The sequence below is a fragment of the Branchiostoma floridae genome, chromosome 18, assembly GCF_000003815.2.
Source record: "Branchiostoma floridae strain S238N-H82 chromosome 18, Bfl_VNyyK, whole genome shotgun sequence".
Taxonomy (NCBI): domain Eukaryota; kingdom Metazoa; phylum Chordata; class Leptocardii; order Amphioxiformes; family Branchiostomatidae; genus Branchiostoma; species Branchiostoma floridae.
This window is the reverse complement of record NC_049996.1, coordinates 7,992-18,512: the sequence shown is the minus strand read 5'-3', so window position 1 is coordinate 18,512 and position 10,521 is coordinate 7,992. Positions and strand designations below refer to the sequence as shown.

The 10,521-nt window shown below is 42.4% G+C and overlaps 2 protein-coding genes across 2 annotated transcripts; both read right to left on the bottom strand.

Moving 5' to 3' along the window:
- Positions 1 to 144: 144 nt before the first annotated feature.
- LOC118405939 lies at positions 145 to 1,650 on the bottom strand. Its single transcript, XM_035805792.1, has one exon. It carries the CDS (start codon positions 1,648 to 1,650, stop codon positions 145 to 147), a length of 1,506 nt encoding a protein of 501 aa, XP_035661685.1.
- Positions 1,651 to 2,748: 1,098 nt separating this feature from the next.
- On the bottom strand, positions 2,749 to 8,633 carry LOC118405838 (NXPE family member 3-like). The gene is made up of 5 exons (XM_035805639.1): positions 8,302 to 8,633; positions 7,404 to 7,726; positions 6,751 to 6,983; positions 5,788 to 5,871; positions 2,749 to 3,679 (listed from the first exon to the last, which is right to left on the bottom strand). Exons 1-5 carry the CDS (start codon positions 8,629 to 8,631, stop codon positions 3,156 to 3,158), a joined length of 1,494 nt encoding a protein of 497 aa, XP_035661532.1. The 5' UTR covers positions 8,632 to 8,633; the 3' UTR covers positions 2,749 to 3,155.
- Positions 8,634 to 10,521: the final 1,888 nt, after the last annotated feature.

Sequence of the window (10,521 nt, the reverse complement as noted above, 5' to 3'; positions counted from 1 at the left end):
TGTTTCGACCCTTATCCGTAACATCCTCCTTCTGTCGGGTCCAGCAGTGGTGGCCAACCCACTACCCGTCCGCTTCTCCCGGCTTCCAGCTAACTTCCTCCCTTTTCCTCCACACCCAGCATGATGCAGCCTCCGCTGTTTCTCCTATACTACGCACTGCGTTCTTGCTCTTCCCGTTATTCCCAATGCTGTTAGTAGCTTCCATGTAGACTGAGCTGGGAAACCTCGGCACCCTACTTCTACTGGGAACAGCCACGACTGCCATCCTTTCTCTCTGCAGCACTGGAGCAAGTCGTGGTACTTGCTCGCCTCTCTCTCATGTGCCTCCTCACACCTCTCCTCCCACGGCACTGTTAGCTCGATCAGTATGATCTTCTTCCCTTCTTCTGACCATAGTACTGCGTCAGGCCGTAAGTTTGTCTGGACTACTGAGGGGAAGTGCAGCCTTCTTCCCAAATCTACCTTCAGCTCCCATGCTCTCGCCTTCTGTAGTATGCTCGATGCTGCTCTTTCTGTTGCAGGACGACGACTCTTCTCACCTTCTCTGACGAACGCCATGACTGGCGCGCGTTTCGCCTCCACATGGCGCTTCTTCCTCCTCTCTACTTCTAGAATGCTAGCAATGGTCGACAACACCTTGTCATGGCGCCACCGGTACCTGCCCTGGGCGAGGGCTACTTTACAGCTGGAGAGGATATGAGCCATTGTTCCTCTTTCCCCACAGAGCTTGCAAGCTGGGTCTTCTATTAGTTTCCATCTGTACAGGTTTGCTGGTGAGGGTAGCGTGTCGTACACGGACCTAAGCATGAATGATACACGGAAAGGCTCTAACTTCCATAGCTCCGCCCATGTGATTTTTCTGCTTGGGAGATTCCATTTCGTCCATGCGCCTTGCGCTGCCAACTCCACGGCGTTGGCCCGTCTCCTTTCTTCCTCTAAGTTTCTAACTTGCTCCTGTACCAGTGCTCTCCTCTCTTTCCTGTTGGCTTTTCCCCACTGTTTGAAATGTGCACATCCCAGGCCCTGTCTTCCGATGTTGGTTATTCCAACTATATCCCTCAAGACCAGCATCCCTTCTGCCTGTGAGACCATTGAGTCGGGCTTGAACTTCCTCCCTGCCCTTGTTGTGACTCCGGCCTGGTTGATCTGCTTGTCTTGGGAGTCTCTTAACTGCATGACCACTCTGCACTTTGCCACCTTGTATTCCTCCACTACAGATGACAACGGGAGCTGTAGCTGACCTGTTGTAGAGTAAAAACCCAGTGCTGTGAAACTTGGAGGAACACCTAGCCACTTTCTAAGGTGTTTGTTGACCTTTCTTTCCATTTCTTCTACGCTTGTCAGTGGTATCTCATATACGGTCAGCAACCACATTAACCTCGGGAGTAATCCGTGTTGGTATAGCCAAGCCTTGAACTTGCCTGGCAATCCAGACTTCTCAATTCTTCTAAGCCACTCCTCTGTCTGCGCTACGGTGCTGCTGGCATTCTTTCTATCAGTCAGAGAGTCATCGAACCACTTCCCCAAACACTTGACTGGGTTGCCTACTATTGACGGGATGGGTTCGCCTTGTACTTCCAACTTGAATCTACTTGTTACCTTTCCTTTCTTGATGATCATACATCTGGACTTCTTTGGTTTGAACTTCATTCTTGCCCAAGTTGCCATGTAGTCCAGCTCAGATAGCATCCATCTGGCTTCTATATGGGAAGTAGTTGTCAGTGTGATGTCATCCCACAGCACTTACTCTCTGCCCAAGGGCTATCTACCACTCAAAATCATGACCACAGTATGTCCAGAACATAAAGTGTCAAAATTAAAAGTTATGCTGCAGTACCTTAGGCAGTCACTAGGGGGCCCATTATCGAACTTGACCTTCGTTTTCCTGACCTCCACCCACCTACCAAATATGATCAGGATCCATTCAAGGGTTCTTGAGTTATCTTGCATACAGACAAACGCGCTTACATACAAATCTCGCTACAGCACCGTAGGTAAGAGCCAGGTAAACCATTTTCGCACTTGAAACACACAAAAATCACAAAGTTCCATCCACAATTTCTCGAGTTATATGCTGCTGACCTACATACAGACCCAAGTCGACAAAAACATACTCTTCTTGGCGAAGAGAAAAATTCACTGACAAGTACATGTACTGTTCAGGTCCAGAGGATCAGGTCCCTGTCCAGACCTGAACCTGAACCTAATTGTCTGTGAATTGGCAGTACTCAAAACAATGGTCCAATTTTCGACAAAGGAATCTGTTTTGGCGATAATGTAGAAATAGGCAGGTTCCGGGTTGCATAATCTCGTCCGTGAACATTCCAGGTCATAAGAACTCACCCCACACAGCAGCCTGCTATATCTCAAGTGTCCAAAAGTCTGGTTTTTAAAAATTGCCACCAGCGGAAGATGTCGTAGCCTTCAAATATACCGCCATCTTGGATTTTCATGACGTCGGCGTTTTCGAATCCTGTCTTCATGTAAAAACTTTCACTCTACTTCGCCCTTGTTACTTTCATGTCCCGCTAAGCACCAAAACGTGTGAACCCCAGCCAATACAATCAAGGCATTTTCTACTCGGCCCAAAATCTGGTCTACTGATTTTTTGAGGTCCGTTTTTTTCGGACTGGTCGAACAAGGAAAAAAACCGGTTTCGGTACGATGTACCAGTATCCGCCCCTACTCCCTTTCACTAGTATTACACTTAGCAAAACCGTAGCTTACTACAAAAGATTATTCACAACAACACACTTTACTTTTCTTATAATCCATTTTTACAAAACGTCGCAAACTCAACTACTACACCCAGAAACCAGACCACAATGCCTAAAATATTTGACTTTAGACAATCAAACAAAGATGTAACTTACGCACAGTTACAAAGCTGTTTGCTTGAATAAAGTACCAAACAATAATCAAATGAAACATTTAGGATTTACTCAAGTTTTTATCGGATGCTTCGCACCAACTTCAATCTTGCCTCACTTGGTTTGTCATTTTTTTCATGTCAGATGAAAAAATGAAGGAAATTTACTCAAATAGCAATGATATTGCAATTAAATGTTCATACACGGCAAAAGCAGCAACAGCCGCAAGATCCAGCAACAACGAATTCTTTACGAAGTTTACGAAAAATGTTCTAACTATCAATACTAGTACTTGGGGCATATATGAGAAAACAGCCTGTTTAGTTGATTGTCCACCATTGTTTGATCTGGGTGAATATAGTCTTCCCCCGGCTGACAAACACTCATGTCCCACGTGTCCAACACGACCACGTCTGGATCCGCCCGGAACACCTCTCGTATCACCTCCGTGATCTGGTAAGCCAGCCAGTCGCTGGCAAGCAGATAGTACTCGAACTTTCCCCCCTTGTGTTCTCGCGTTGTTCCAGTTCTCACGAAAACTCGCGTGCCGGGACTCCTGCGCAGGAGACGGTGTATGGCGCCCCGTATGGCGTACAGACGAGACCGAATCATGTCCAACGGCTCAGCAGTAAAGTGAGCCCACAGACTTAGGACTATCACGATATTTGGGCCTCCCTGAGTGGCGTCTAGCTCGTCAGCAGTGTAACGGTAGTCGTGAAAATTAACCCAAGGGCTTCCTTGAACGGGAACGTTGTGGAAACGGTAGCAAACAGAGATGTTCCACTGGTTGTTGTTTCTTACTCGAAACACTGCAACCCAAAAAATGTACCAGTTCAGGGTTATAATTAGTTCTTGTGACAGTTTTTATATGCGTGGTGATTTGGGGGGCTTTTGAGGACCTCCCGTTCTGACTCCTGTAACTCCTAAATGATTTATCATAAATAACCACCAATTTTTAGGGAATGATGTACACATCTGAAAATGTTAAGAATTTTGACGCTATCATGACGTAATATGACGCAATTATGACGTCATCATGTTTTTTATATTGGCTGGACCCATGAAAAAGGGTATTCCCAGAAAACTTCAAGATATGCTAAAAGATTTATCAGCAAATGTAGATAACAGAATTATAATGTTTTTTACAACTTGCCAATAGCAACATCAATGCACATCTAATATACCAGTTGGGCTCCGCCATATTATATCCACCACCCTGAATTTTCCAAAATACTATTTTGCAACAAATAATCGCAAAAGGCAATGGAAATAGACTAAATACATTCTTAAACACATATTCTTTTATGAAAAAATACCAGCTAGTTACAAATTCTAAGGGATGAAAAGGTAGCTATTCTTGATCTGAACATATGGTCCGCCATCTTGTATTTTGGCTAATGACGTCATCAAATTAGCATAATTCATAGATATCTGATTATGAAAGATATTCTAAACTAGAAAGGCCGACATTTGCTTGAGAGCAAATACAGCATATTTCAGCCATCTCCCTCATGCAACAATAGGCCTTGAGGTCGTTGACCCCTTTGGCCATTCAAAAATGACCAAAAAACCCACAAATATATCATTTTAAAGTGGTCCATGCCAAAAAATATACATGGGTCATTTGAATAAATATCTAGAGCACCCCTTTACCAATTTACGGGTCATTAGGTTGTAAATCGAGGGAACAGGAGCCAAAAATGTCAAAATTTTGTCAAAAAATGGCCATAAAATCGCAAAATTAAGCATTTGTTGTACCGTATGGGAAAACTTTTATTGAATTTATGTGCACATAATTGAAGGGCACTTTTATACCAAATTTCAGATCATTTGGTTGTAAAACGAGGCTACAGGAGCCAAAAATGTCCTTTTTTGGTCAAAAAATGGCCAAAAATCGCAAAATTAAGTATTTTGTTGTACCGTATGGGAAAACTTTTATTGAATTTATGTGCACATAATTAAAGGGCACTTTTATACCAAATTTCAGATCATTTGGTTGTAAAACGAGGCTACAGGAGCCAAAAATGTCCTTTTTTGGTCAAAAAATCGCAAAATTAAGCATTTTGTTGTACCGTATGGGAAAACTTTTATTGAATTTATGTGCACATAATTAAAGAGCACTTTTATACCAAATTTCAGATCATTTGGTTGTAAAACGAGGCTACAGGGGCCAAAAATGTCCTTTTTTGGTCAAAAAATGGCCAAAAATCGCAAAATTAAGCATTTTGTTGTACCGTATGCCAAAACTGTTATTGAATCTAGGTGAGCATATGATCAAGGCACCTCTGTATCAAATTTCATGTCATTCAGCTGTAATACCAGGGTACAGGAGCCCGAAATATACATAAAAATTGACAATAACCTCAATAAAATCATTTTAAAGGCAGATATGAAAAAAATGAAAAAAACACCTGAGGGTATTGGCTTACTCTACCTTTGTGCCAAATTTCAAGTCAATCGGTTAAAAAATGGCGGAGTTGATTCGATTTGAAGATTTGACAGGAGAAAGAAAGAAAGAAAGAAACATTACGAATACAATATATTTCACCATACCTATGGTATGGCTGAAATATAATAACATTACATTTTATTTATGCAAGAAATAGCGGTAATATAGCAAATTAACGTGAAAAAATGCAACACGAAAAAATGGAAAAACTTCGTGAAATAATTATTGTTGGCAACAAGATTTTAGAAAAACTCCAAATTTGGTGGCTCTAGAAATAGCGTAAGCCGTTCTAGCGTTATATGACATGAAAATGGGCGCGGACCTCAAAAGCACCCCCCCCCCCCGTCTAAATAGGGTTAAATAAGGCTTTCAGGTAACCGTTTTACGTGATGTTTATTTGATAACGTATTGAAGACAGTTGTTAGACCAATAGCAGTCCTAAACTACCTTTAGAATAGATTGGCAAACCTGGTGAATCCGTGGTTCTTTTATCGTGGTACAGCGGTACTACCTTCTGCAAACGCTCGCTCCATTGCCTAATGGTAGAGTCACCTGAGTCATAGGAATGGAAAAATATGTACTAGCCGGATATTTTAGCTGAACTGGAGCTAAACTGATCTAGTATATAGATTTGTTAGAAATAGTAGAATAGCTAGCCTTCGCTTTGTTTTTAAATTTATAGAAAAATCTTTATTGCAAACTCTTGCCCGAAAGCTAATTGCAAAAATACATGAAAGTACAATGATGATAATGATACTGAATAGTATACAATAACAAAGTGGACATTAAGTGAAATAGGGGTCATCAACTAATGAGACGTCTAATCTAAAATGAATGCTATTGGTTGGGTTTGATTTCTTTTCAGACTGTTAAATTAACCAAATTGGCATTGAGTGGTTACGTCTACCCTGGGGGCTAGACTCTAGCCAGGCTCGGCAGAGATTCTGTTCGACAGCAAACGCAAGTCTTCCCGAGGACCTTAGATAAGCACATCCGGGGATCCCGTGGTGTCAAGCAGGGATGTAGGCTGCAGTGGGCTGGAACTGTCTTTTCCTGTCGAACAGATTCTCTGCTGGGCCTGGCTAGAGTCTGGCTCCCAGGGTAGGTAACGATTCCAGTATTCCGTCAATCTATTCTTCAATTATTCTCCTTTAATTAAAGTCTAAAGGAAAAGCTAAAAATGAACTTCATGGGTAAAACCAAAAACCTAGTAAGAGCTAACGGACGTTCCGCTGCAGCACCGTAAAAAGCAGCCAGAGGGCTTAAATCAATTCGTTTGTTCCTTTTATCCACATCTAAGAACATACTAAATATCATAAAGATTCCTCCTCCAAGACATCTCGAGACGATCACACAGCTATGAGAGCGTGATCTTCCTTGCGAATGTAATGCTTACAGTGGACTACCACACCACACGTTAATGGCACATACCTTGCATGTACACGGTCTTGTTAGCCAGGCATTGCCGGATGTCTTCCTTAGTGAAGACTCGGACATTACAGACAGCTGACTTCCACACCTTGCCTGACCAATGTCCCAGCGAAGCTCCGGACTCACGTGTGTTCCCGGTACACGCTGGAAGGTGTTCTGGTGTGGGCAGTTCTGTCTCAAGGACTCGTATGGGCTCCTTGGGGTGTACTTCAAGTTCTGTCTCAAGATATGGCCTATGTGGCGTTGAAGTCAACAATGTATAAAAAATGTATGCTATCAAAATTCCCCTACCTGAAATTTAGTCTATCCAAAACTAACATCGACGGAGTAGTTCTGCCTCTAAAGTGTCCATATAGAGCATATCAGAATGTTACATACGGCAGTAGCATCTACTAGCAATGATGACTTTTGACCCCCTGCACTATAAACGTGACTACATCCTTCCTCTAGAGCGTAAAGGCTTAAAAAGTATGGTTTTCCAACATGATTAAATGCAAACAACAGTTGACCATAAATTCCAGCTCCAATGCTAGTGGTACCGACACATTCAAAGAAAAAGACTTTTTACTTTGTTTTTAAACTAAAAATGGACCCTCTGCGCATGCGTTGATAAGTGACCTTTGCCCTGGTGAGAGAGTGTCACAAGGACTTACTTTTGGAAAAGTTTTATTTCCTCTTGAGACACAAGGCCCCGTACCCTGCTCATATCTGGGTTCCATCGACACTTTGTGATGGCGGAACACGGTAGTTTCTCCGGTTTCTCACAAATCCAGGTTCCGTTTGCCTCTGGTTTTGAGAAATCGCACTTTCGGTGGGGTGGTAGGCTGGGGTTGTTAGAGCTGAAGCATTGCTGTGTATACTGGCCCTTGGTTTTCCGATCGACGAAGGTGCAATGGAAGTCTCTCTTGTTCGGAACTTGTCGCAAGCTCTGTAGAACCTTCACTGCCTCGCTTGGATGGACAAGCTGGATCTTTATCTAATGTAAAACAAGACATTTTGAAAAAAAAACTAACGTTTGCGATGTTAAGTGTTTCAATGAAGAAAATGCACAAAGGGAAAGTTTAATTTCTTTGCGTTAGCCTTGCTGTAGAAATATGTAAAATGAAACAACTTAAACACAGGTTAAGCAGTTGGCGGTACGTAGATAAAGTAACGTCTCATTCAAGACAACAGCAGCGTATATATGTCGCTTTGGAGCTTTTCGAAAGCATATCAAGAAATCTGCACAGCACATTCAAAAGAAATTTGCAGATACTCGGCAAAAAAGGACTAACTGGAAACAAGAAAGGCACTCAAGCCTAAAACACGATATCGAGACCGGAAGTTCCACTGACGTACTATAGAGAGCCGCTAGGGGGCCATGATACAATGTTATCGTTTCTTTCTCTTGCCAACTCATACTAATATTCTTGATATCATAAAGATCCATCCAAGGCTCTTCTAGTTATTTTGTTCACAAAAAGACAAACACAACACAGAAAAAACCTTCTGGACGAAGGTAAAAAAAATACACGGTAGTTTTACACCGTCCCGCACAAAATATGTACTCACTGAAATATTCCCAACCCAGTACAGTGGGAACTGCACGGTGTAGGTACCGTTACAATGGTCAGTGACGTGACCGGCACTACTGGCCTGTAGCGAACGGTCACTGCTGACCAGTCTGGCACGGAAAAAGTCTCCTCCGTACGTCTTCGACCTTCCTTCTTTGTCTCTTGCCACCACCTTGACGGTAAGGACGTCTCCTTTGCGATACAGGCGGTCCCTGTTTAAGACGACAACCTCCGTGTAGGTTGGGTACGTGGTCTGGTCGAAGTGGATAGAATAGTTGAGGAGGCACGGTTGAACTGGCGGCTGGATGAGGCGAAGTTTTGACACCATCGGTTTTGGAACACCCTGATAGACTGTAGTGTATTGGCCCCAGGTCATAAATTGTTGATAAGGAAACATCCACGTCTACATGACATTAGAGAAACAATACGGTTATATTACTTTTATTTCATTATTAACTGTGTTATTGTGATATAGGCGGTCTCTGTTCAATACATGAGAAATGGAAGTATTGTTTTTATTTGAAAAAGAGAATCATTTAAAAAGGGGCCCTTACTGGTAGTGTACGGGTTGTTTTTCTGCATTTTCGGGCGTGACCCGTACGTTGCCCCTTGGGACACACACTTGTGGCTACACACACACTTGTGGCTACCGAGCTATTTTGGGGCACGGCCGGGCCTCTGGAATTTTAAAACTCGCAGTTAAAATCAGCCCGGGTCCCGGCGACAAATAGACACCGTGACCTATCCGCGAAAGTACAAAGAGGTACCGCCGAGGTATCGGACAGTCACCAGGGACAAATTTGTGGTTTCGGAGCCCGGCCGGGAGGCTACACCCCCTACGGGCACCGTATGCAAATGAGCCCGTAGCATAAAGGGCGCAGACATAAACGACATTTTTCAAATACGTTTCTTTGTGTACATGTGTTGAATTGTTCCACTTCATCATAATAAAACGGAAGTCTTTGGCGATTTTACAATAGCATTTAAAGTACTTTATACCCCTTCCATGATATCAACATAGTCTATCCATTGTAACAGTAAAAACAATAACATACCGTAATGAAAACCGCAGCAGTTAGCACTGTAAACACAGCATACGCCCGGGCACTGGCCATCACGTCCTCTGCCAAGTTGACCTTTTAGTTTGAAAGTGGCTCCACTGTAAAGTTATGGAGAGCAACATGGTAAACACACCTGGTGAGTCCGAGACAGAAGGTGATTTTTCACCGGGAATAGAGAAGTTTTCACGACTTAATTAGAGTGAAATGTTACCCCTGTGAGTCAAGACAACCCATTATTTGTTACTAATGGGGGTCAGTACTGTAAATCCATTTTCTTTAGTGGTGATTTTATTTCTTTGTAGGAGGAAAAAGGGTTTTACATTTACAGTGGTAATGATTAGGTAGTCCAGTCACTGTATACATATAGTCATACAGGGGAGATATATTCATGAGACATCCAGAAAGGTCATTCGAAAAAAATTAAGAAGTAAAAGCACTGCGAATGTTATGTTTCAAGATTTACAGTAGTTAATAAGTCATTCTTTTCCTTGTACTTACCCATTTGAAATTGTGGAATGTGAAAACTTTGTCATATATTGTCATTTTTTTAAAGTTTCAATTAAGCTGTTTAGATTATACTAATGTAGGTCTTAGTGAAAGAAATAGACTGGTTCTTATTTCAGCGTAATCGGACATACTGTTAGAGAGTTGAAAATGACGCCGTATTTTTCCGACCAATAAAAGTGGATTTCAAGGAGGCAGTTTTATGGCAAAACTGTATACAGTAAGGCAGGAAAAACAACACTGTCTTGAGATTTGCCATGGTTTTACTGCCCATTTCGTACGTGCTTTTGAAAATCCACATCGGATTTGAAGACTTCCAGGCTATATTTACGTGGGAAGCACTCCTGAGAGAGAGAGAGAGAGAGAGAGAGAGAGAGAGAGAGAGGGGGGGGGGGGGGAGGGGGGGAGAGTTCCATATCTTCTATATTAGCAGTTCGAGTAAGTGAGCAACTGTCGTTACTATTGAAGGACTTTGAAGCAGGTATTTAGACTGAAGTCATGTGAAGGAGAAGATAATATAATGTTACGTCATAAACCATAAACGTTAGACAAAATGTTTCTACCTACCGTCAAGTGCAGAAAATGGCGGCTTGAAAATCTATAGTCTGTGTCTGACGGACCATAACATGGTATGCCTCTGAAAGTTCAGCAAT

Excerpts from the sequence above, each read along its gene's own strand:
- LOC118405838 (XM_035805639.1), bottom strand. The coding sequence starts at position 8,631 with ATGGTGTCAAAACTTCGCCTCATCCAGCCGCCAGTTCAACCGTGCCTC. Across the intron at positions 7,727-8,301 it reads ACTGGGTTGGGAATATTTCA|ATAAAGATCCAGCTTGTCCA; the intron begins GTGAGTACATAT and ends GTTTTACATTAG. Across the intron at positions 6,984-7,403 it reads GAAATAAAACTTTTCCAAAA|GCCATATCTTGAGACAGAAC; the intron begins GTAAGTCCTTGT and ends AACGCCACATAG.
- LOC118405939 (XM_035805792.1), bottom strand. The coding sequence starts at position 1,650 with ATGAAGTTCAAACCAAAGAAGTCCAGATGTATGATCATCAAGAAAGGA.